The sequence below is a fragment of the Pezoporus occidentalis genome, unplaced genomic scaffold, assembly GCF_034315485.1.
Source record: "Pezoporus occidentalis ecotype Australia unplaced genomic scaffold, CSIRO_AGI_Poc_V1 ctg118, whole genome shotgun sequence".
Lineage (NCBI taxonomy): Eukaryota > Metazoa > Chordata > Aves > Psittaciformes > Psittacidae > Pezoporus > Pezoporus occidentalis.
Genome location: NW_026912972.1, coordinates 4,166,424 through 4,193,186, shown reverse-complemented (window position 1 = coordinate 4,193,186; position 26,763 = coordinate 4,166,424). Strand labels below are relative to the sequence as shown.

At 44.5% G+C, this 26,763-nt stretch overlaps 1 protein-coding gene across 2 annotated transcripts; it reads right to left on the bottom strand.

The window, feature by feature from the left end:
- Window positions 1–46: 46 nt before the first annotated feature.
- CHUK (component of inhibitor of nuclear factor kappa B kinase complex) lies at window positions 47–26,746 on the bottom strand. 2 transcript variants are annotated; one of them, XM_062603049.1, is made up of 21 exons: window positions 26,597–26,746; window positions 26,418–26,512; window positions 24,482–24,596; window positions 22,138–22,207; window positions 20,560–20,648; window positions 19,780–19,869; window positions 19,090–19,214; window positions 17,806–17,913; window positions 15,657–15,792; window positions 14,799–14,993; window positions 14,216–14,318; window positions 11,898–12,021; window positions 10,597–10,748; window positions 9,428–9,489; window positions 7,152–7,261; window positions 6,213–6,262; window positions 5,391–5,487; window positions 4,491–4,638; window positions 3,913–4,049; window positions 2,427–2,526; window positions 47–555 (listed from the first exon to the last, which is right to left on the bottom strand). In XM_062603049.1, exons 1-21 carry the CDS (start codon window positions 26,744–26,746, stop codon window positions 529–531), a joined length of 2,283 nt encoding a protein of 760 aa, XP_062459033.1. In that variant the 3' UTR covers window positions 47–528. The 2 variants fall into 2 exon arrangements, with proteins under 2 accessions (XP_062459033.1, XP_062459042.1); XM_062603058.1 differs by lacking the exons at window positions 6,213–6,262; window positions 7,152–7,261; window positions 9,428–9,489.
- Between the last annotated feature and the right edge of the window lie 17 nt (window positions 26,747–26,763).

Sequence of the window (26,763 nt, the reverse complement as noted above, 5' to 3'; positions counted from 1 at the left end):
GCCTCGTTGCCAGGCAACGGCGTGAGCTGGGCCTAGGGGCCCAAACGAGAGCTGCTCCACAGCGTTTATTGCAATCAATTCTATTTAAAAAATATATATATATATATAATCTATACATTCATATTACACACGTGAGAAGCGCGCGGGGGAGAGGGGAAGCAGCATCCCAGTCCTGAGGCAGCTGCCATCATTCCCTCTCCTCCTTTCCTTCTGTCTCTAGAGATAAGCTCTGTGGGACAAGCCCCCAGCACTGGTGTCCCCACTCCAGCCCATCGCAGATGAAGGTAGCCGGCACTGCAGGTATGTCTCCAACAGGTAGTGGTTGAGTCGAGAACCCAACAAGGCAGCAGCATGGAAAACCCTGGTTGTTATTGCTGGTGGTGGATCTGCTCCTGAGCACCACGCCTTTGGAACCGACTCCAGGAAGGGTTACAAAACACAAGGTGGTTGATGGGGCAGTCACATCAATGCCAAGCCACCTCTCAGCATGCAGGCACTTTGCAGACAGCAGCACGTCAGCTCCTTGGACTATTTGAGCCAGCTCCAATCAAAACTCTGAAAAAAGCAAGGAAACAACTGAAACGCAGGAAAACTGGTACTGAATGTGTATTTCCAAGGCGGTGACCAAAGGACACTCACTACCCAGCACCTCTGCTGTCCCAAGGGATCACACTGATCTAACAGCTGAAAAGTACTCTCACCATTTCACAACTCAGCTTGCTCCCACCACAAAGCCCCCTCCCCACACACACATACTTAATTGCAGTGCTCAGGCATGTCACAGACTGCACTCCCTTTGGAAATCATACTTCGTGCCTGCACAAAACCTACCACTGGGGTTCCCAGTGCACCACAGGACACACTGGTAGGACAAGAACATAAATATAAAGAAATTGAATTCAAATGTAGACAAGAAGAGATAAGAAGTTCTTATAATTACCATTTTAACCTACTTTTCCCCCCAAATGAAGAGGACAAAACCCACTGTCTGATGCTTTCCTGCTGCCTAACTTCTGTCCCTTGATGCAAGAAAAGATTGATAAACCCCAAATATAACAAAACATGTGCTGATCTGCAGAGTGTGATTCCATAGCAATGAATAATCTTTCTGGGCTAAAACATGCCAGGGACAGACACTGCACATTGGCATAAGGGAGATGACAGAGACATGGATAATTAATGGAAGCCAGTCAAACAGCTTCTCCCTCATCTCCAGCCACAGCAAGGAGACAAGACAGGAGAGAATAGCGTGTTCCACAACTGATACCAACCCTGTCAGGATGGAACAAAGACAAATAAACACTGATCAACCAATGGGTAAGACCAAAGTATGCATAATTAAGGCTGTCTTCCACACTAACATAATTACTCTGCCTTAACTGGCAGCTAATTTCATTTTCTCACTCATATTGCTCAACCCCTTGTTATCTCAGCGTCATCTGCAGCTCCCACTAATACGCTTTCATTTCACAATCCCAAATAACTCGGTAGCTCCAGCAAACTCTCAGTTCACCGTTTACAATTATTCATAAGCATTAGTACATTAAAATGTTTATGAATTGTAAGAGCTCCGTTTCATCAACCACCTCCATTACCTCAACCCTCTGTTCCTTTTATTTCAGCAGTTACAACTGGTAAACACCTTCAACTTCAAGCTTTAAGAAGGTTCTTGAAAATCTAAGTTACAGCACAGCACTGGATCTTTGACTTCTTTATACAATGGCAGTAAATTTGTTAGATAACCTCATGCTAACAGAATCTGTATGGACTTTTCTCTGTCATAAACAGGTCTATCTATAGGCCTAATTGTCCTTTCCTCACTATATTCATACAGGTGGCTTGTATGATACAGCCTCCAAAATCAGCTGACAGCCCCTTCTAAAAGACCAATATCCTGTGGTGCTCTTTATTCCTCTGGTAACCAGGGTCCTCTGTGCACAAACTTACTGGCTTCAATTAGCAGTTCATGAACAGAGTTTCAGATGGCATTAAAGTCTCTGGGTGATCACTATTTACTTTTGTTATTTCTTGCTACTTCAAATACCAGTTTGTGCAAAGAGCCTTCTTAAGACTCTCTAAAGCCTCACTTCTGCCATGAGGACAGCTTCAGTTAATGATCAGGAAAGGGCTCTGGAAATGGAGAACCCTGCCCACTGTAGTGCAGGACACAAACCAGGACTCTCCAGTTGAGAATGCAACCAGTATTCAGAGCAAGCTCGCCCAGCCCACAGAACAGCCCACTTCCATGCAGACCACTGATACTAGCACCAAGGGCTACCTTTTAATGTTAGTGGAATCCAGAAGGGATGACAGCCACAGCAATTCACATCATCACAAATTACCCTATTTAAGGAGTTCTCCACAGCCCCAGAGGACCCTGCTGTGGCACTTAAAAACAAGGTCCTCAGATACATCAACAGACTTACCATCACACTGTTGTTCTGCTCCTGTCTCACCTCCTCCAAAATACTGCTAAAGAGTTCAAGGTAATTCAGATTCTCTTCTATGACATGGACAAAATTTTCCCTGCAGGGAAGGCATAACAGATTTAAAACACAAAGAAACACCAACGTCAGAAGGCTCAGCACTATGGGGGATAAAAAAAACAAAACAAATGAACAAAACCCAAACAACCCCAAAACCTGATTTGCAGGAGTTCTCTGCAACTCTAGGAGCTACCCTGTAGAGCAGAAAAACGTGCCTTGAGGTGGCATCTTGCAGATCCCCACCCTGGAAGTGTGGATTTGCACTCCTTCCCTACAGAGGAACTGCACAAACCACACAGACTCTGCCTTAACAAAACCATGGAGCTGAGCTGAATACAAGGGGCCTAAAATCACTGCCCACTCTCCATAAGGTTTACATTTCTTTACTCTTTGTACAGTGCCTCATACAGTGAAGTCATGGCTTGAGGAGGAGCTCTGACGAGATCCAAAGGCTCAGGAAAGCACCACATTACCCAGAGGTGGAAATCACCCCACAGCAGCAGACAGAAAAGAGGAAGGAGAAAGGTTGCTCAGGGTTTCAGAAAAAACAAGTGACTTCCAGCAAAAGCCTGCCTGGAAGGTGTGTATCTGTAGAATCCAGGTATTGCCCCCAAAAACACTTTGGTGCTGATGTTCAACCAGCACTGCTGCAGATCGAGGGCTGAGCACCATGAGGGGCACTTTACTTCCAGTCGACATAATAGAAGGAAAAATTACTAACAAAGCAAAGAGAAAAACCTCTCAGCTCCTGACAACTCTTACTTAGCTATGACCGGCTGAGAGAAAGGACCCTTAATTACCAAATCCAACCCCAAGACAGAATGACATGACGTACAAGAAATGACTAACACAGTGCTTTAGCTGACAGCAGTATGTGGAACTTGTTCAGGACCAGAGAGCACAGGTTTCTGAATAAAGCGTTCAACCTAATTCCTGATTGGTTTAGAGCACAACTAAGCTACTGACACATTTTTTGGAAGGATGAATAAAGTCCCAGGTATTGAACCAGATGGATTGCTTTGTATTGACCCCAACTAAAGTCCTCCTTTTGAATTAAGACTTTTTAAAATCACCAAAGCTGTAAGAAGTACTAACTATGGTATGATTTATCTGGAATTTGCACCAGAATCTGGGCACGAAATGATACTGCATTTCAGCTCAAAATCTCATTGCTGCCTTTTGCTGTGGTATGGCCAAAGGTTAAGTTCTAAAACTCCAGCCAGGAGCTGAACAATGTTGCCTTCAGAGACAGCCTGGTATGCCAAAACTTCCCCTGCCCAGCACATCCCAAACCCACATGGATGTGGTGAGGACATGCCCCCTCAGCACTGGAGGCTCCAGTGGCAGAGGACAGGATTTCAGTGTATGCATACAAAATGGCTACACTGAGCTCTCTGCAATGCCCTCCTTTCCCAACAGCTCTTACCCATCTTCAGGAGTTGCCAAAGAGGACAGAGGATGAAGTACATTCCCTGAGGAGCCCTGTGGGAGCCATGGGGCTACTGCTGTTGAGGTTGTCCCTTCCAAGCTGGAGCTTACCAGTGATCGAGAAGAGCTCTGAGTCTGGAAAAAGAGAAATTCATCAGTGTTATGGACCAGGGAGGTCTTAGTTAGACAGGCTTATTCTCTACACCCTGTTTGTAACATATGCACACAAATTAGGCCATGTCTGTGACTGGCAAGTCAGCTGGTACAAGCTTCCAGAGTTCTGGTACAAATGTCATTGATGTGACATTGTGCAGTGTTGTACATGACATGTCTTCTATGCTGAAGAATTAGGAAGTGGTGCCATGTCCTAAACTGCAAGCCTTGCACAGCCCCAGTAATCCTGACAGGGAAAAGACAGAGGTTTCCCATGCTGACCTTAAATGTGAGCATGTGGAAATCAGCTTCAGCTGCACTGTCACTATAATCAGTTCAGGAAAATCCGTGTAGTCTTAAAACAACTTAGGCTAACCAGGAAAGCACCTGGTTTGCAGCACAAACGGTCCAAAAGCTACTTACACAAGCAATTTTCAGCAAATGCCAGATCTCCCTTTGTCTTTTGCCCTGCATCTGCATCACTGAGTTGTCAGCTTCCTTGATGTTATTTAGAGCCACTTCAATCTTTGGAAGCAAGTCAATGATCTTCTGCTTACAGCCCAAGAGCTTGCTGTAATAGAAAGCAAACATAAAGTTACTTTTCAGCTTGTGTGGCAATACGTTCTGGCAAAACCAAAAGCCTCACCTTGGGATTCAAGAAGAATTCAGTGAGAACACATCTGTGACAGCTGCAGGTACAAAACCTGCAAGACTGGAAGGAGCCCTGGACTTCTCCAAGCCAAAACTCAAAAAAGGAGGCAGAAAACACTACCTACAATACAAGCTCTTCTTATCTGAAATGCAATTGATCCTGATGATAATGGAGAGCACAGCAACTCAACCATGTGACTTTACTCATCTTCTCTGGCCTATATTGGTCTCTATGGGCTGACCACACCATAGCTAACAACTTTCTTTATGGGACCTACTAAGCCACACCTAAATGATGCTTTGCTGACTACTGATATCTCTATAATGACATTTTTTCTGTGCTACTTGAAGAATTAATGAAAAACTCACTGTGGTATCTTTTCAGCTGTTACACAAGTTCTTTTTTCCCTTTAAGACTGTAATCCCAACCCAAACACTGGCAGAATCTGTCTCATTTTAAAGTAAACTCTTGGATGCTAACAGTACAAGCATTGCATTCTCCTCCCCTTCCCTATTAGTTATACAGGTTAGCTACAATTCAACACAGACACAAAGCAGCAGATTTAATATTGCAATGGAAAACGTACACCTGCAGATCAATCTCCATGGTTTTCCCTCTCCTTTCCTGCTTTCCAAATTGCATTTGTTTGAGTTCTTTGCTGCATAAAGTACCTGAGATGGCCGAAGAGCTCCTTGAGAACTCGGTCTTGGCTCTGTACTGTCTGCACAATGATCTTCACCATGTCCGTGCTGTCGCTGTAAGCATGATCTGGAAGGGCCATCAATCACCACGTTAGTAAAATGCTCTTCCACGAGGAGTCACTCTGGGCATAAATGCCCAGAGTCTAGGAAAGATGTGATTTAATGAGTGCAGCCAAACAAACCAACACACAATGAAACACTTAAACATCTTAAAATCTGTCACAGTCTCCCATTAGGCACAGCTTTTCCTTAATGTTTCTCCACAGTGATGCACACAATTCCAGCCACTCTTGCTGTTCAGACACTGGCTTCAATGAGGACTGCCAAATACACAAATAACTAGATCTTTCTGCTCACCAGTTACTATGTTAAGAACATAATAATAACCAAACACAGGACTCCCTCCAGTATAAGAGAGGAGAGGGCAAAAAGAGACTGCCCTTGGGTTGGAGCGATGACAGAGGAACAACAGTTCTTCCCATGTCTGGGGGAAGTACTGCAGGCAGGAAAAACAGTAGAGAATGAAAAAGGCAGAAACATGTTCAGGGCAGATGATCCAACACTGAAGACCAGAAGAAAAACCAATGGTTGAGGAACAAGACTACAGAATTTGCGAGAGCTCTAAGCTCTGCACAAAGCAGAAATCATCATAAGGTATATGCCCTTTAATCTCTTTAATACAGTCATTTGGCTTCTAGCCTTCTCCTAAACAGCATTTTCTGGGTTTCAGTTCAGTAAAATTAGTCATGGGGTGTAAGCACAAAACAATCTTTCAACCATCTCTTTCCATACCTGGAGGTCTTGTTTTTAATTGCTTGTAAAGGTCTATGGCTCTCTGTTCCCTTGAAAAAGAAGAAAAGGATTCATATATGTATCAACAAGCAGGTGACTTGGGAAAAAAGCCTTGCCATGAAGTTATACCTTAACTGAATGTCATTCAGAAGAGCTCTCAGTAACAGCAGATTAAGTGGCTGTTCAATCTCAGCGGCTATCTGATCCCCATCTTTTATAATTGCCACTTGTTGCTCTCAGCAACAGCCCAAATACCACTTAGCTCTTTCATATTTTAATACTTAAAGATATATAAAGTCAAGTTTCCAAATATTCAAGCATTCATGAGTTGTTCATTATCCTTGTTGGAAAACACACTGAATGTGTTTAACAGGGTTTCCCAACAACCTCAGTTTTATCACTCAATGCTACAAAATTCACTCTTCTCAAATGCAAAAAAAATTCCTCTGCATTTTTCAGTGGAGACTAAAATATGTATCTTAGGCCCACCCTCTTCTAAGATGAAACTTCACAATCAGTGACAGAGAAGTGTCCCGTCTTCCCCAGCTGTGTTTTCCATGTTTTCCCAGGCCTAGTCATTGTGTGGCTGCAGGGTCAGTTAGGTAAGTTAGATGAGTTTTCTCCTGTGACTGCACCTCAAGCTTCCTTATACAGCTATCTTTTGGACAGAGCAGTGTTCTACCCTGTCTTATAATGCTGCCAAGTGATGTTAGAACTTCCAGAGGAAGGAGGAGCGTAAAGCCGCATGTGGTAGGATCTTCCCTTTTACCAGTAAAATGATCTTAAAACTGATTGCAAACTACTTTGTACTTGCAGAGTGGTTTCCAAAAGCAGTGATGGTACCACCAGCCTCTTTGGTGGTTCCAGAGAAAAAACCTCTGACACCGAAATACACAAAATCTATCTATGGGCAGTGAAAGTACAAAGCAAAGGACTTACAAGCTCTCCATGACCTCTCCTTGGCGCCTCGCATATGGACTCTTCTGAAGTTCTACAATCTCTGTGTGCAGAGCCATAATCTGCTCATCCAGATATCCAATATCTTCAGCCTAATGGCAAAATTTAGGGACATTATCAAACTGAAGGAAGAGAGTAATAAAGTAGATAAAAGCTCCCCGGCTATCTCCATGCTAGGAGAAAAGAGTTCTTTGACGTAACTGCTGCTACAACAATTGAGGTTACTGTTCTCAGTGCCATGCTATCACCTAGATGGCAAATCTCTGATAACCAAACTATATGGAGAAACAGATTTTTCTCATCAGCTGTTCCTCTCCAAGATGCACACTGAACATACACTCTCTGGCTTTACATACGTTCCAGCAGTGAAGAATGTTTTCTGCTACTCTTACAGTGTGGACAGTGGTGCCATGAATTGTGGGCATTGATCTGCCTTCCTGAGAAAGTTTTCTGAGGTATTTTAGCTTTTCCTTTCTGACCTGGGACCTGAAAAATTGAACATTTTCCAGAACATCCCTTGCTGTAGGTCTTGCAGGTAAAGAATAAACCAAGAAGAAACAAGAAAGGAGAATCGGAATGTGAAGTAAACCCTGTTATCAAAAGGAATGTTTTTATCTGGAGCACTATGACTCACTACCTAGCATAGCTGTCTCTTGGCTTCACAGAAGTTAAGCTGCCCACTAGACAGACTGACACACGACTGTGTATTACTGAGGAAACCATTTTCAACTCCAGATAACTGGATGTGGTGCAACTACACATGGGGACTGCACAGCTTGAAGACAGAACATAATTCTGATGGTTTGCTAAGGAAATATTTGTTGAGGTTCCTGGTTTGCTGGAAACAGCCAGTGCCAGCTTTGAGTTGTGCTGTTAGAACCAGCCTCCCTTTTATCTTCCTTGCTTTCTTACAGGGAACAACAAGATCCCAAAATTTTAAGAGCTGAACAGAGGTGAATTCAGGTGGGAATCCCAATCCCCCTATCTCCAAATGACTAAGTAGAATCAAGGCTCCAAGAACCTTTTGACTTGGAGACAGGACCTGAACTACCCTGTCAAATCCTTCACAGGGGAGAAAAAACAGGCAATGTAATTTATTGTTTGTGTTTCTAATGGTGTCTGGGTTGTTTATGCATTATTCACTGTGCTCTGTATTACTACGAGAGCCAATACAGGAACACCTTGCAGAGAAGAGCAAAAATGGAAGACAGCAGCCCAGCAAATCATGTGCCAGTCCTGGTCAGCAGAACATGCACCGTTCTTGGCACTCCTGCAGCTACCTACTATCACAGAGCATGAAGAAGAGAGTAAGTACTTACGGAGATGTTTTATAGACCTTTACTCTGAGAAATACATTACAAATGTGCTGGCTTTTCCTTGCATTCCTTCTGAATTCTCCCCTCTCCGAAGCCTTATTCAATGCATCCAGTAGAAGAGGAGGAGACACAGCTTTTGACAATGAACTACAATCATCCTGTCTCTAGTTTTCACAGCTAAAAGCTTACTCCTTCCCTGCAGAGGTCTGGACAGAACTGGAGGCAGAATTATTCTGGCAAAAAGGCCTCTGTCTCCTCATCATTTCCAGAGGAGGTAAAATCAAAATGCTTATTCCCTGAAGCCAGAGAACAGAATTCTAAGCAGCAGATAGATTTCAATGAGCCCTTCTCACAGAACTTACTCTCTGTTCTCAGCTCAACTGTCCGTAAACCACAAGTAGAAACATCTGTTAAGTATTAGGAGTACTCAGAGTAACAACTGCTTCTGGCTTTGCTTTGAATGCCTTAAGGATGACTCTTACTAAAAACTGTATTTACTTGCAGAATACTAGAAATTTACTCTGTCTACTCCTAAATGAAGTACTGCAATTTTGAAGTAACTGCAGAGTGTCTGGTATGATTTTCAGCTTTAGAAATGGAAATTGTTGTGTGCAATCAATCCAACCAGGAAGACTCTTGTCTATAGCACCACCATTTCTCCTGATTTCTCCTGGGCCATAAATAACGTGTCCATAGCTTACTTTCCTATATAGACAACTGAGACTAGTGACATTTGTGTTGGTTTTGTTCAAATCACTTGATTCAATCAACCTGAATTTTTTAATGCATCTTTTTTAATGTACCTGCAATGATTATTTACATTCCCACAGCAGGCAGGATATGAAACACTGAAGGGACAGAGCAGTGGCACATACGACACTTCAAGTTCCTGTCATGACCTCCTTTGCAGAAAGATAATGAAGCTTCTTTAATGTCCCCTACCTGTGCACACTGAGAGGCCTTCTCTTCCATCTCCTTCCAGGCTTTGAGCATCTTTTCTGAAGCTTAAGAGAAAAGACTTGTTAATTTACAAAAAGATATAGATGCAAAAATAACGCATAACCTGTTCTTTACATACATCAATTTAATTTGAACACAAAGAGCATGGCACTCCAAGTAAGAGTCATGACCCAGAAATCACAGAGACAGCAAAGCTGCAGCTTAACAATTCGAGGCTCAACCTTAACTCACATGACAAGACCTACGATAGGATTTATAGAATCGCAGAATCCCAGACTGGTTTGGGTTGGAAGAGTCCTTAAAGCTCACCCGGTTCCAACCTCCTGCCATGGCAGGGACACCTTCCACTAGAGCAGGTTGCTCAAATTTCACTGTTTGTAATCCCCAGCCTAAAATGAGTCTTTAAATTCCACCATTAGGCTAAATAACTGCCACTTCTGATTAAACACCAGTTCACAGTATCTTTCCATTTTCCATCATCAGCCTTCACCCCAGTCATAACTTTTAATTCAGGTTTCAGTTTTTAGCCATATATCCAAGCTCTGCATAAATCTTACTATTCTCCTCTGAAAGGAGAGGATGCGAGATCCAGATGCCTCTGACATTAAAACTGTAGCTGGCGCTTTTTCACCTCATCTCTCACCCTGACTCATGCTACCTCAAGATGACTCTTTCAGCATTGCTCAAAACAGGGTTTCCACAGTTGCCATGCCCATTTGTTCTGCCATGGGTTGTCAGTCGCCCTTCCACTGTACATCCAGTGCAGCAACTCTGCCCTCCACTTTATGCCCAGTGACAAATCCAAATGAGTCAGTCTCTGGATGAATAAATAGCAAACATCTACATCACCACTACTATTAATACCCTCATTTTCTTAGCTTGGTGTTCTCAGTAGGCAACAGCTGACCACTGGTTTCACTGTCACTGAAGGTCTCCATAAACACTGTGTTTTTTATCCTCCTGCCTTTGCTTCTGCCAAACTCTTCTCCTGTATCTGCCCCAGCTAAAACAAACCCATAAAGATATTGAGGAACACAATGGCAATTCCTGCATTGTCTTTTAAGCCAGTTCTTATCCACAGTCCTTCATACCCAGTCTGAGCCTTTACAGCATCAGACAAGACACTCAAACAAGCATTACACAACACATACATATGCCATAAGCCATCTGGTCACTGTATCTCTCCAGGTCAAGGCGAATGCTTTGATGAAAGAATTCCAGTTTGGCTTTCAGTTGCTGGGATGCTGACACCATATTGTTTTTCATTTTAATTAGGTTAGCATTGTACCGAAGAAGACTGAGCCTAACAAAGGAAACAAGAACAGCACATTAGTTTGAGAAGCATATCTGGACTTAAATTACCTGAAGAAAAGGCACAGGTAGCAAAACATTTTGGAATATCCTTGGAACAGGGACTCTCAGGCAGTGCAGACCTTCAGCAAGCAAAAGAGAAGGTCCTTCCTCTTTTCCCACTACTTTTGTCAAGCTCAGTTGATTAGCCCTTGCAGTGTAAAGTATTTCTTAGCATTTAGAGGGTCCTGTAGCGCATATTGCCCCTGGTGACTGCTGACACCTTTTTTATCACTTGAGATAAACGACACTGCCCATTCTGTGATTCAATCACAGGACAAAACTCAAGTTTCACTCATTCTCTCACTTGTGAAACAACCACAGAGGGCTGCATTAGGAGGAGTGTTGCCAGCAGGCTCAGGGAGCTGATCCTTGCCTTCTATTTCAGCACTGGTGGGGCCATACCTAGGTCCAGTTCTGGGCTCCCCAGAGACACAGGCATACTGGAGGAAGGCCAGTGAATGTTACAAAGGGACTGGAACACGTCTCCTATGATAAAAGGCTGAGGGAGCTGGGACTGTTCAGCCTGGAGCAAAGAAGGCTGAGCAGAGATCAAAATGTATAAATACCTATGGTGAGGGTACATACAGAACAGAGCCAGGCTCCTGTCAGGGGTGCCCAGTGACAAGACCAAAGGCAATGGGCAAAAAACTGACACAGTAAATTCTCTATTAACATCAGGAAACCCTTTTTCTACTGCGAGGGTGACTGAGCACTGGCACAGGTTGGCCAGAGAGGTGGTGGAGTTTCCATCCTTGGAGATATTTAAGAGCCTGGTCCTGGGCAACCAGCTGTAGGTGACCCTGCTTTAGCAGGAGGGGTTGGACTGGGATGACCTCCAGAGGTCCCTGCCAACCTCAGCCATTCTGTGAGGCTGTGACTATATTCAAGGTTATTTCCAGTTATGCATGTCAGGCACTATGCAATACAATTTCTAGAGTGGAATAAGCTCCCCCAAATATGTTTTATGACTTAAAAGTATAGAATAGCAAAGGGCTGTAAAACTCTGGGTAACCAAAACATCCTGAGATGTACATTTCCATGCAAAGAGTCTCTGTATTGGCATAATAAGGGATCTTCTGAATGAAGAGTAACAACTTACATGGCAGCTCTCTGGCCCTGGAAGAGCCTGCTATAATCTTCCTTCAGCCCAATCACATAGTGAACCGCTTCTGCCCATACCTTGCGCAGCTGAGAAACTGGTAATTGGATCTTACTGTCCTGTACTGAATGCAAGAAAAACACAATGAAAGGACAACTCCAGAGAAGTACTTCAGTGCTTATAACATTCCCAGTGCTTCAAGTGCCTAAACTAAGGAATCAAGCCATGCAAAACCTGCTCAAGTGTGAGTAAGCGTTACACATTACAGCTTTTCCAGTTATTTGACAGCCTCCTGCCAGCCAGGCAACTACTCATGTTTGAAGTCACAGGTGCAGGAGCACTGATCCCCTCGAGCATGTTGGTCTGTTGGCACCAGCAGACATACTGCATGAACCACGGCACACAGCAGGACCCAGGGGTGGTTTTATCTAGAAACTCTTATCTAAAGCACTAGCCCAAGTTAGCAGAGCAGATTTAATTGCTCCATTTAATCAGCTGAAATTGGTCACTATATCCTGATGTGTGTTTCATCTGAAAACATCTTTAAATCTTTTGATGCTCCTTCCCAGACTCCCAATGTAGATGTTTAAGGGGAAAAGACACAGGACTTCTGTGTGCTCCCCTGCAGAGATGGGGAACTGTCAGTACTTTGGGATGTCAATAAACATGTTGTAAAAAGCCTTTGCTCCAAGAGATTCAGCACAATGATGCCACACAATGAAATTCACCAGGATAAAGTAGCCCAGAACACAGAAAAAGCCAATCAGGATAAACCTGAACGAGAGTAAAAGGAGATATGGAGAACTAGCACAACTGCAGAGCCAGGCCAAAGAAAATTAAGCTACTTAACAGTATGTCACAATGCATTGCCTTTACATGCAGTAACCTAGTAGATGTCTCCTGTCCCTTGACATTCTTTTCTCTTTCATATAGGTGCACAAGGTCCTTCATACAGCTTGTACACTTTCATAGGGGTATATTAGGTCCTGCAGATAACTGCTATCATTTCAGGAGACATGTAAGGGAAGCTGTAAGCAGAGAAGCAGCTTTCATGCATGGTCTTAAAGTATACTGATGATGCTAGGGCTAGGCAGCAAGAACCCACTGGAGCAGACCCCACCATGCAGCAGCAGACAGGCTCTACTCCCAACAACTCAAAATGGAGGAGAAGCCTGGAGTTTCTCAGTCACTTGGCTCTGCTTGGTGAGACCAGAAGTAGGATCAATGCTATGGGGTTATGGACATATCATGGCTAGAGGTCAGAACTATCAGGAAGACAGTACAAGAGATTTTGAACTTGTGAAGTGTCTCTGAAGACCAGCACTAACTGTCAGTAGAATGACAGCAGTCCTGCAACTGGTGTAATGTGCCCAAACACAGTAGCTTGGCTCTGTTATTAGAGCAAGGTGAACAAATGATCAGCAGGAAAGAATGAGGGAGCTGTTCTTTCACTTAGGAGAGATATAAGAGATGGATCACAGCTGAAATGCAACTATTACAGACAGTGAGAGAGGAAAAGGTAATCTGTATCCCTCAGGATGCTGATGTAGGACACAAGCATAAATCTAGGAGAGCTGTAGGAGGGCAACTGCTCACGGACACCCAAAGCTCAAGAGAAAGGAGCAAGGAGCTGAAACCTGTTTGTACCTGGGCATGTTGCACATATCCTTTCTTCCCCTCACAACTTACACAGATGCTAAACCCTAAGATAAGAAGGTCCTTGACCCTTGGTACCACCAAACGACATCTATGTGGGCTATCACTCAAGTTCTGCAAACCATCTTCCAGCATGATGTCACTGCAACACTGGGTATGAAGGGACAACAGGCTTTAGCAGAGCAGAAAGCTGTGCAAATGAAACCAGAGCCCCTATGTCAGAACCTTCTTTCCAGGATGCAGTACACAGACATAACAAGTTTCTCTCTCTAGGCTACAAGATCAGGTTGCGTGTAAGCCTTCATTCACATCATGGTTCTGTTTAAGTTGGGCATTGCTTAGGTTAAGGTGTTGAGGTGGGGTAGATGCTGTTCAGTGCATGGAAATTTATACAAGGGCAAAAACCTTACGTGAATTCTAAGCAGCTCAATCAAAGAGTTCCCAAAGGGTGAGCAACAAATTCCCTGAACTGTTAGATGTAGCAAATGGGGGAGATACAGCTCTGTAGAATAAACGCTGTTAGGCTGTTCATGGTTCTTAAATGGTTCTCTTGAATTAGATCGTGCCTTTCAACATAACACACAGATTTCTACAGAAAATCTACTTTCCTATTGCATGAGAAGCAGCACTTTCTGTTCCCAGCTGTTCTCCAGCATACTTACCAATGTAATTTACACAGTCAGACAGACTCCGAGAAGCAAAGGGTCCATCATAGACAGTTCTGCTTTTGTCAAACAAATAGACCATGTAGCTATCCCAGCCTCTCTGGCAGAACAAGAAAACAGAACATAAAGAAATCCCAAACATAGCTCCTACTAACCCAGAGGGTCTTAGTTACATCATGAACTATTTATTCTGGGTAGATACTCAGAAGATCAGGTGCCTTAAAAAACGGATCTTAAGAAGACCTAGAGAAAAATAGGAGCCTTTGCTAACAAGTTACTGTATTTAAACATTTACGCATAACTATAGGAATAATAATGCTATAATAGAGTATAAATAGGAATTATTTAGCCCAGATATAGAATATATAGAGAATATTTAGACTAGATACAGGAACATATATCATAGGAATCTGTCATTGGTAATCTTACATTACCCAATAAAGGAAACAATTTCAGACCTTACATTACTACACTTACAGAGCAAACAGACTCCAGTGGGAGGAAGATGAGAGCAATTTATCTTCCCCAAGATTTTAAATTCCCTGAGAATGTGATATTAAACAAACAGAACAATTCTTACTACGCCATCAATCACACACTGGGAAGCAGGTTTCCGAGGGTCCAGGCAAATCCCAGTCTCTAACAGCAGTTCTTGATTTCCAGTACTTATTCCAGTTTCAAACTCAATCCGAATCTGAAGGGAATGAAAGCTTTCCTCAGGATGCAAGAGAAATGAAACGATCTTGGCAGAGGTCATATTTAGGATGTGTACTATCTGTAAAAAGAGTACAAGTTGATTACAAGTCACCGCCTATCAAAGAGGAAGGACACAAAGGCCTAGGAGGGAGTATGCAGCAATTAATGTGTTAGACTGAAAGCATCAGTTGACTTTTAATGACTACAGGAATCAAGACAAGGAGTAAACCCCACATAATAAAACTCAAAGCCCACACCTAACTTTTAATGTCAGAGAAACTAGACTGACTTTAGCAAAGCTCCACTACTTGAAGGGGAAGAGTTAGGAGAATGTAATCTCTGTTCTACTGTTTGGAAGTCATGGCATCAGCAGTGGAGTTCAGGAAAACTTCTATTAGCAAATATTTAACCATTAATTCAACTTGGCAAGTCCCTTCCGAGGTGACAGGCAGTAACACTGGGTCATTCTTCCACTCCAAGTGTAGAGCTGGAGATTAGCATTTCTAGGGTATTTCACCTTGAGACAGGTACTAGACAGGCTGCATATACACTCACTGGTCACTTGTATATGCAACCTGTCACTAGACAGGCTGCATATACACTAACTATACAAAAAAAAAACATTGCTCATGATCCTGCAGCTGGATGATGCTAGGATTATAGTCTTGCTCCACTGAATACGCCTTCTGTCCCCTGAGGTGCTTTCAGTAGGCCTTTAAATTCAGTAGCAACCCTCACTCACCTTCAAATTCAGTATGTAATCCATTATTAGGAAACACTTTGGACGACCGGACTCAGGATCTAAACTTCCACCCCTCTGTTGCGGATCCCAATTCAGCATCAACTGCAACCAATTTTCCATCGGTCCTACAATTAAACTAAACCAGAAGGGATGCAAGAAAGAGAATACAACACTCAGTCCACTTAGGAAACTAGGGTCTCACAACAGCAATAAGGTTACAATTCTTAGGTTAGAGACCATATATGTACAACATATGTGCACAACATATGTGAACATGTGTAGAGCACAGTGAGTTCACTGCAGCGGCTCATCTGGAGGGCAGGGGAAGCCTGGAAGGGGAGGAGAGCATACGCAGTGTGAGCATCCCCACTATCCCACTGTAGTAACAGTCCTGGTGACCTTAGCAGGAACACAATGTACCTTTCATGACACTTCTGATTCCCATTCACTGAACTAAAAGTATCTTGACACACCAGTTAAGATGTATTAAATGGCTAAGGGGGAGAAATAGTTTTTGGTTCTTTTTTTGTCCAAAAACTATGATACAAATAAAACCCAGTAGTTTTCAAAGCCTTGTCTGCAGAACAGCCATCCCCATGCTGCCTGGAAGGTTTTCCTCCATCTTTATCCACACAAGAAGTTAACTGTCAAGAGTATCTCTGAAGACAGCCCACAGTGCATTATGGACTAGCCCACAGCACTGGCACAAAGCTCCCTATTATCATTCTCATCTCCAGTACTTTCTGAGAAATCTGCCAGGGCCAGTGAGTTGCACTGCAATGCTGGGCACATCTAAAGACACAGATGCTACATAAATAACAAGTGAGCAGAGCCTGACTTCTGACTTGGTATAGACCAATTCAGGTCAAAGGCCCTCCTGGTGGTCATTGGTCTGAGTCCTAGCCCCAGGCAGGGCCAATGTCATATCTACAGCAGGCTGCTCAGGACTGTGCCCAAGCAAGTCTGGGCAGGCCCCACAGATGAAGATTCCCCACTGCTTGGGCCTGTCCCAGAGATGGCAGATTGGCAGACAGAAACCTCTTCTGTGCCCAAATTTTGTTTCCCTTCTTGTAACTTGTGCTGTTGCCTTTGGCCCTTTTGCTTTGCCCCTCCGAAAAGAGACCAAAACCATTTTCTCTGTAATACCCATTACATAGTAGAAGACAAAAATCAGACTCCCCTTTGCCTTCTCTTTTCTGGACTGAAGCAGTCCAGCTTCATGGGCCTCTCCCTGTATCATGGAATGGCTAATGTTGGAAGGGACCTTAAAGCTCATCCAGTTCCAACCCCCTGCCACAGGCAGGTACACCCTCCACTAGAGCAGGTTGCTCCAAGCCCATGTCCAACCTGGCCTTGAACGCTGCCAGGGATGGGGCAGCCACAGCTTCTCTGGGTACCCTGTGCCAGCGCCTCAGCACCCTCACAGGGAAGAGCTTCTGCCTAAGAGCTCATCAAAACCTCCCCTGTTCTGGCAGGTTAAAGCCATTCCCCCTTGTCCTGTGCCCCTTGTCTAAAACCTCCAGGTTTCCTGTAGCCCCTTTAGGCACTGGAGCTGCTCTGAGGTCTCCCCTTAAGGAGCCTTCTCTTGTCCAGGCTGAACCAGCCCAGCTCTCTCAGCCTGGCTCCAGAGCAGAGCTGCTCCAGCCCTCGCAGCATCTCCGTGGCCTCCTCTGGACTCGCTCAAACAACTTCACATCCCTCTTGAGTCTGGGGCCCCAGAGCTCAATGCAGGACTGCAGGGAGGCAACTAACAGGCTCTGACCATCTTTGTGGTCTCTGCTGGGCTTGTAGCCAGTTTTCCCAACACAAGTACTAGAAGCTTCTGCTTCCATGCAGCAGTTGACTCAACTACTTGGTTTATGAGACTCAATGCCACCAAGTTATCAGCTAGATGCTACTCAGTGGCCTTATGATACTAGATGGAAAGCAGTCACAAAGTTCCCACTGCAAGGTGAATTGTCCTGATTTCACAAACAGCCACAGGGTGAAGTGCCATTGGAGAGCCAGGTAATCAGAAGAGAATCATATGGTTTATATTCCTTAACAACAAATTATAGCTCACCAGGAGATTGAAGTAGAAAGGAGAAGGAGCCCTCAGTGTAAAAGACAAGCCAAAAATTATCCTGTGTGGCCACAAGGACACACTTACCCACAAAGGCTATGAGGCTGTGGTAAATGGGTACTAAAGCGAACCTCCCCGTTCATGTCTTCAGAAGCAAAGATGTGCTTTGGATCCTTCTTCTTGATTTTTTCATGCCTAGAAAATGAAATCCTTGGTGGATATACTGACAATGTGACCTTTCTAGAGGCTCAATTGAATATGGCAGCACCAAAAAGCACCCCTGGCTTGTAGGTTTAGAACATAAACTCTTGTTTCAGGACAAAGACAACATTTCCAAACAATCCACCCAGAATATCTCTGAGTGGAAGAGGACAGTCCTTGCTACTAATTCCATCTCTTGAAACATTTCTGCTCCTCATGCAAGGAGGTCTGGACAGCATCAAACAAGAGGGTCAACAGGTTCACTGACCACAGAGCAAACCTGCAAACAAAATCAGCCTCCAGACAATCAAGATTTGCAAGAGTCATGTGGCAAAACCCTTACTCCAACCTGAGTGAAGCAGCTAAGAAGTGTTAGAAATACAGCAAGCGATGCACTAGGGAAAACAGCACCAGCAATTCTGCCTCAGTTTCCCCACCCTCGCTCACTGCAGCACTAGTCTGAGCCTTGCCGAGAGCTCGACTGCACCTGGAGCTCTGCCTCAGTCAGCCCTAACTGGAACTGAAGCCACAGGCGTGTGGTCTGCATTGTTCTCTTCCTTCTTTTGTGGCTAGGAAAGAGCTGTTTCTAACCTCATTCATTTTGTGCTACTTACATTAACTCAAGTTTTTGATGTTGCAAAAAATGCAACAAACACTGCACTATTAAAATAATAAAATTCAAAGATTTAGCAGTTAAAAGGGGAACCAATGCATGATACTGATTAAAACTGCTTTGGTAACACACAATTTTTTAAGCTAACGCTTGCATATAACTTCAAATTTACTTTTTTCCCTGTTATTATTTCAATGCTAACAGAAAAGCTAGTTTCAGGTTTTTCCTGCTGCAGAATCACCCTTTTAAAAGCCAAGCTTACACACTGTATCCCTCCCTCCCATTACGTTTTCCTGACACCAATACAGACCAGCTTATAATTCTATTTTGGATTCAAAATTCACTTGTGAAGGAATTATGGTGACCACAGGCTACCACACAATGTAATAAGTACATACTACAAGATACACAAATAGCCATTCAAACTGTCTTTGACACTACTAAAGCAGACCACCAGCCTCAGCACCTCACAATGAATTTATCCCTCTGGTTCACACTGTCACCTCACCACACACAGGAGCATCTTGGCACCACCTCTTTCAGAGTAAATGCCTTACCAGGTAAATGGCTGCAGATTGTGCAAGAAAGGTCTAAATCCTGCAATACATTCAAACACCATTGTTCCAAAGCTCCAGTAATCAACAGTAACGGAGTACGATTTCTTTTCAAAGAGTTCTGGAGCCTAAAAAGATCATAAAAAGACACTTTGAAAGTGGTGTATTTCAGGTCATCTATTTTCTTGCATTTCTAGAGACGAAGCTGTGTCTGGGCATAGCCCTTGGTTTCAGAGTGGCACAGGGACCACACTGCAGCCCTGCTTAGGTTGCCTGGTGGATCCAATCCATGAGGAGATGGGAGGCATTGGGCTTGTTGGGTCTGGGTCTGGCTGTGGGGAAGCTGAAGGTGGGGCAAGCTTAGAGCAACCCCCAACTACGGCACACAAAGGGATGGAGGGGCCAAACGCATCTTGGAAGCAACAGGAGATACAGAGAGGGGCAACAGCAACTGATGGACATCTTGGAAGGTTCAGGTTGAACATGAGGAAACACTGCTTCCCCTGGAGAGCAAACACCCTTGGGACAAGAAGGCACAGGATCTCAGGTTTTGGAGGTTTCAGGGCCTGGCTGGGCCATATTGCTGGTGACAGTCTATAGGAGGCTTCAGCAGCTTCCTTCTGATACAGACTCTGTGATTCTACAGCATGTGGCAATACCACATCACTCACAAGCATGAAAAACACATCTTACCAAATATTGCAACGTTCCAACAAATGAAGTGCATAAACTTCCTTGATCCAGATCCTTTGCATACCCCAGGTCTATAATTTTGTGAACAATCTGTAGACAGTTCAAATAGCTCATGAGAAGAGCAAATTCAGAGAATAAAAACCAACCCACCAAACAATCCCAAATTTGTGCAGTGACATCCATATACACAAGAAGAGGAAAGCAAGAACGGAAATTCTGGAGGAGATCCATGGTGAAGCTTCAACATGAGACACAACACTAAGGCGTGCTGTTGCGTCACATATGCTGGCCTTGGCCACCTATCTCAGCATAGACTTGACTTTATTTAAAGCAGTTTATCAGTTATAGCTTGGCCAAACAGAGTATTTAGCTTTTGATCTGGGAATTGAAAGGTATTTGTTTAAAGAGTAACAACAGAGAAACACATTTTCACTAGGAAATCAATGAGGCTGACTCCCTGAAGTAGCTGGATTTTCCATGCCGCCCTCAAAGCCACAAACACAGGGATAAACTATCACCTCAACTCATTCATATTCTGTTGGAGGCAGGGTTCTTGAATGAAAACAAAAGTTACTTGTTTTCAATGACAAGGATTTCAGAATAAGCAAAATTGCTGGCTTCATCACAGTGTAAACTTGCAGTAAATGCACAATTGAGTTTTCAGCTCAGTTCAGTGCCACAAAAGACATGTTCTCTTTTATCTCTCTCAGGGAAGACAAAGCTGCTGGAAAATTCCAGAAATGACAGTGGGAACACCAGTGACAGAGACACCTAACTCACCTTCCCACCTTCATCCTGAAGAACAATATTTTCAGGCTTTAAATCTCTGTGTATAATTCTGTTTTCATGCAAATACTGGATACCAGACCCTGAAAGACAAAGGTTTGATTTAGTACAAGATAAAACTCACACTGATTAAAGCTACATCTGACCAAAATATCCCTGACTTCAGGGTTGACAATAATATATTTTAAAGCACCATTAAGAGCTATTGACTTAAAAGATTTGTCACTTTTACACTAGGACCAAAACAGGTCCATATGTGCTCTAGAGAAATGAAGGTTGCTACAGAGTTCAGGCCTCGCAGCATAAGTACAGGTCACATCAGAGAAGGCAGCTGAATTCTTCAATGGTAGAGTCACAAAATGAAACACAGCAAGCAGATAAGCAAAGCAGGCATCCAAAATGTGCAGGCAGCCTGAAACAGCTCTGTATGTCCTCTAACCTAAGATCTTGGTGAATTAACACAAGATAACACAAAGCCCTATTTATATATGGAAGCACATTACTCAAGATGCTGAGGAAAGAAAGAACTGAAATTAACTAAGCAAATGAAACAAGGGGAGTTTCTTTTTGACCTAAAAATACTAGAACTTATACAAGCACTATTTGGCAGCAAACTTCCCTTTTTTACTGGCCAGTATTAGCAACACTGAACTTGGGGGTTCAAGGCTTCCCCTCTGCTGGAAGAGCACTGTTGTGCTGAAAGGAGCACTCCTCTGACCACTTCTGTCACTCCCACTGCTAAAAAATGAACTTCCATGATGGCTTTAAGGCAATCCATGTGGAGGCTGCCCCCAGGAGGAATATATGTTCTCAGACTCTCCTTTCCCAGCCACAATTTCCATGGCAGCACATGCATTTATGGCACCATGTGATCAGCTTGATCTGGAAACGGATCCAGCCACAAACTACTAAGAATAAAATAACTGAGTTTTAGCCAGGCTGGTTTCCAGAACTTGCTCCTTGCTTGACTCAAAGCTCCAGAACTTGCTCCTTGCTTGACTCAAAGCAGGACTTTGCCTTGAGTCAACAGTCCACACTTGAGCTGCCTGGAGGGGACTGTGGAGCCTCTAACAAAAAAGAAAGGAGAGAAATCCTGCCTATGGGAAGGGGAAAATTCACTACAGGTTTGCCCAAGGAACCACACTGGCCACTTGATAAAAGCTTATCACAACATCTCCCAGAAGACACAGCCACAGAACAGCAAAAAATGACTTTCAGTGTCTGAGGGGCTTTGTTTAATGCATTTTCAATCTTCGAGATGTGAAAGTGGAAAACAAAGGTCCCATGAAAGGCCCACGGCCAATATTATATCTTCTCATCTCTATCAGGGGGTATTTCAAGTTTTCCTATGCAAAGGCTACTCCAAGTGCACACCATGTAAAGCTGATTTCTCACCAGCTGTGACTGAAAATTCAGTAAGGGATTATTGTACGAGAAATACTCAACCAACATGCCCCATGAACAGTTCAAACACCTCCTCCCATCAGGATAAAGTGGATCATCATGGCTCAAACCTCCACTGGTTTATTTTAAAAACCAAAACACAGGAAAGAAAGGCATTAGACTACATACCAATGTCACTAAGCAGAGAAAGGATCTGACTTTCCTTAAGTCCACAGCAGTTATCTGGTTTGTTTAGCAACTGCAGTAAAGAAAAAGATGTTTAGAGCCACATTGTTAACAGTTAATAGTCAAGAAGAACATTTTCCATCCCCTGCTGACACACACAGGCAACAGCACAGCCCAAATCTAACTTGAGTTGAATGTAGTAGTCAGCACTGAGAAATAAAAGCATGAGGAGGGAAAGAAAATAACTCAAGACAAAGCAAAAATTCATTGCAGAGATGGGGTTGAAAAGAAGATTTGGGCTGTTATAATAACACCACAAAAGGCTGAAAGCCATCAGAAAGCAAATGAGCAAGTGATGCAAGCAGGGTGATACAGCTACAAACAGCGATGCTGAAGCTCCTGGAATCTGCTCATTCCTCATCTGCTGAAGTTTGGCTTGACAGATTTAGGAACACATCAAATGCCTGAATCAGGACTGCTGCTTGGAAGAACAACTCTCCAGTGAGGCAAATAAACTGAGTGACAAATAGCAAAAGGAACAGATATGCATCTAAGCCCTTGGCATTCAAACACGGGTCACAAACACTGAGAAAAGGATGAGAAGGGAAACAAACAAATTAACTCTTCAGCTGAGTGTAGACCACAGAAGAGAAGACCACTGCAGTCACCTACAGCTCCCAAAAAGCCCAGCTGGCCCAAAGCAATTGCTGTTTTAATCTGAACAAGCTGGACATGGGTTCTGTTAAGAGTCCTCAGTGGACTGTACCTAAGTGGTACCCTGTTACAGAAAAGCCACCCAGGTATCAGACCCCACTGCAAGAGGCTGAGAAACACTGTTCAGCCACCTCTGCAGTCACCCATTGTCAGTCCCATGCACATAAAGCTGCCTGAGCCCTGCAGGGTCCAAGGCACAGTAATACCAGGCTTCTAGGTTGCCCACCTACTTAATCCCAAACTAAAAAGCTATCCATTAGCCTGTGCATCACTGGAGTGTCCACAGCATGGACCAGCACCTAAGCTCTCAACCCTGCCTCCACTCTAAAGTGCTGCTTCATCTCTCTTCTTCCTTGCCCTGAATTTTCCTCCTCTAGTGAAAGGTATGATAGAAGCAGCGTAGGAACGCCATCCTAACCACCACCTTCATGACCTGTAAATAAGTAGCTTCAGCAATCTCCCACATACACCCCAAGTCAATTAACATGTGATTTGATTTTTACTACACTAAAGGCTTTTACAGATGACCAAGGTATGCTTCTGCACTGCAGACACCCTCACATGAGACAATCCTCATGGTTTTGCCCATCTCCTACACTGCAGGCATAACCAGTACTCAAACCTCTATGGGAGAGAAGCCAAACTTCAACATCTCACTCCTTAAGTTCTGGGTAGATGTGCTGAACAAGAAAGAAGAAAAGGGCCAAAGACAGCAATCAAGCTCAGAGTCCACAGCACTACCCTGAAAGGGCACAAGCATATATATGTGCATGGTCCACAGACAGCAGCAGATGCTTTTCCAGGCTTTGTGGAAGATTGTAGATGTGCAGTGAGAAATTAATTGCTGCACAAAACAAAAATGGTGTCAAGCTAGTGTAAGAGATATAAAGAGCAGGATGAGAAATAAAAAGAACATGGTGGTTAGTTTGGTTTCTTTTTTTCCTTTAAATAAGGGATGCAGTTATTGCATCCAGCATCTGCTCAGTTTCCGCCAGTGCTATTTAACACCAGTAAAAGAAACAACAGAAAAATTAGGAGATTTCTGAGCAAACTCAATCAATAGGGATTTGCTTCTTCACTCCTATACAAACAGCTGCTCCCTGAATACAGCTGCAATGGAAAAGGAGCATAAACTCTATGGGGCCATGCAGCAACTGCCTGGGGAGCCACCAAAAGGTTCCTTTACACTTCCATGTTGCTGCTTTGCAGAAAGGCAGTTCCCAGTCAGCAGGATAGTCTCTGAAGCCCTGGAGGCCCCAGTCCAGTACTGAAAGGATCCTTCCCCTGTGCTGTGATCAACACAGTACTGCATACACATCAATCAAACCCAGATCAGATGCCAAAACACACTGCAGTAAAGCCAAACAATTGGGTGCAAATATCCAGGCTACAGGAATTGGTATTAATGCTAAAGCAGTTCATGAAATGACAAGCTGCTTCAGGATAAAAGCATCTGCCCTTGGATTGCTCTGTGTCCTCTGGTTTCAAAACCACTTCACGTTTACTTCTCCACACCTGTTCCTAAAAAGAAAAGCCCCACAGAACACAGATGGTTTCACAGACAACCCCAGCTACGAGAAGAGCATCAACACCATTAATTTCACTATATATTGCAAAGCAAAGCAGACATTACCTTACGGAGGTCACCCCCTGAACAATATTCCATTGCCAGGAGAGGAACATCATTAACCAGAAAGTTCATCTCCTCAGGAACTTCACAGGCTCTAACTACATTGGGATGGCTCAACCTAAGCACATGGAAAGATGGATGAAAACTGACTCCTCTTTTGGAAGAATGAGAAAACAGATTGTTAAACAACTGTGGTTTATGTTTCAGGTAGAATTTCTGCTCCCTAAATGCATCCCCATTGAGAAGTACACTCTTCAACTGGTACCTACCAGTATCCAAACGCAACAAATCCATGCCCTGGGAATACACCAACCAGTGATGAGCAGAAATGATGTCTCAATGTCAAGGTACAGGACTGTGATGATGAGGACTAGGGCTCAAGTTCTGGATTCCTGCACATTCCTGGCAGACTTGTTGCATATGTGTCTCTGTTTCTGCGTGTGGGGACAACTTCCCCCTGCCCCAAGGGTTTCAAAGGAATCCATTTACACTTGTGTAACTGTACCAGGGAGGGAAAACCATGCAAGTGAAACCCACATACACAGGGTAGGATTCATTTCTGCAACTTAAATCAAACAGCTGTTTCCTGTTTATATGTTCCCATGTTTTTATATGTTACTTTTGGGAATAAAAGACACATCCAGAAGGAAGAGAAGACAAATTACTTCCATGTCCACCTTCCAAAGCCTGAGCCTCTGGAAGCCACCACAGGAGCAGCTGTAACTGCATGGCTCAGTGCTTGTATTCACAAAACAACTGTCATGGAAACACTAACAAGAATAGCAATCGCCAAGAACTGACTTACTAACTCAGGTTGTCTGCACATGGTTTCTACTAATACTGGTGCACAGCAAGGCATCAGAGTAGGAGCTCAGTAAAGCTCTATGAAGCAGGGACACTGCAGGCCTTGGTAAGGACAACTCAGAACAAAACTGAGCAGTGTCCCTGCTACCACCACTAAGAGAATTCATACTCAGGGATCACTCTTCAAAACGGAGGGGGATTCTCAGAATGCAGGCACAACTGTATGAGACCCCAATGGCCAGAGGTTCCACTCACATCCATGAGGACACATGTGGACAGCACTGGCTCAGGTTTTCAGAGTGACATGCGAGAGAGAGGGATGATGGCAGCACAGAGTGGTTTCTCATGAGAAAGTGTTAGGACACATCATTCTGTACATGCAAGAGAACCACAGAAAAAAAGGAATTTCTAGATTCCAGGATGACAGATCAAAAACACATATGCTGCCCAGTGTGGGAACATGTGGGTTTTCTCATGTCACCACATCAACTCAACGGCATCACATGGCGTGACTGTGGAGGAATTAAGGATGGACAAACAGCCCAGGCAGCACAAGAGCACACAAAGTTTGAATGGTGCTAGATCCCAAGGCATCAGCTAGTGCAACTGGGCAGAAGAGCTTGGCCACAGAATAAATCCCAGACTGGTTTGGGTTGGAAGGGACCTTAAAGCTCATCCAGTCGCAACCCCTGCCACAGGCAGGGACACCTTCCACTAGAGCAGGGTGCTCCAAGCCCCTGTGTCCAACCTGGCCTTGAACACTGCCAGGGATGCGGCAGCCACAGCTTCTCTGGGCACCCTGTGACAGCGCCTCAGCACCCTCACAGGGAAGAGCTTCTGCCTAAGAGCTCATCTCAGTCTCCCCTCTAGCAGGCTAAAGCCATCCCCCTTGGCCTGCCCCTCCAAGCCCAAAGCCCCTCTCCAGGTTTCCTGCAGCCCCTTTCGGCACTGGAGCTGCTCTAAGGTCTCTCCTTATGGAGCCTTCTCTTGTTCAGGCTGAACCAGCCCAGCCCTCTCAGCCTGTCACCTCAGTAAACCAGCGCGGAACCGCTCGGTGCCCGGCAGCCCCTCGCCCCGCTGCCCCAGGCCGTCCCCACACCCCGGCCGGGACCGGGTCCGCGCCGCCCGCACTCACTTCTTCATGATATCGATCTCATGACACCAGCGGTCCTTGTTCTTGACGCTGAGCTCCAGCCGGCACGACTTGATGGCCACCCGTGCGCCCGAGTCCTGCGGGACACAGCGCCGTCAGCCGCCCCGGCCGGGCCCTGCCCTTCCCGCCGGACTGCCCGGCCCCGCTCCGCGCCGCCCCACCTGGTGCTGGTAGAGACAGACGTTACCGAAGCCGCCGGTGCCCAAGCGGTCGCGCATCTCCCACGGCCCGCAGCCGCCCGCAGGCTGCCCCCTCAGCGCCACCCCTCCGGGGGCCCGCTCCGCGGCGCCGGGGGTTCCGCCCCGCTCCATCGCGCCTCAGCCGCTCT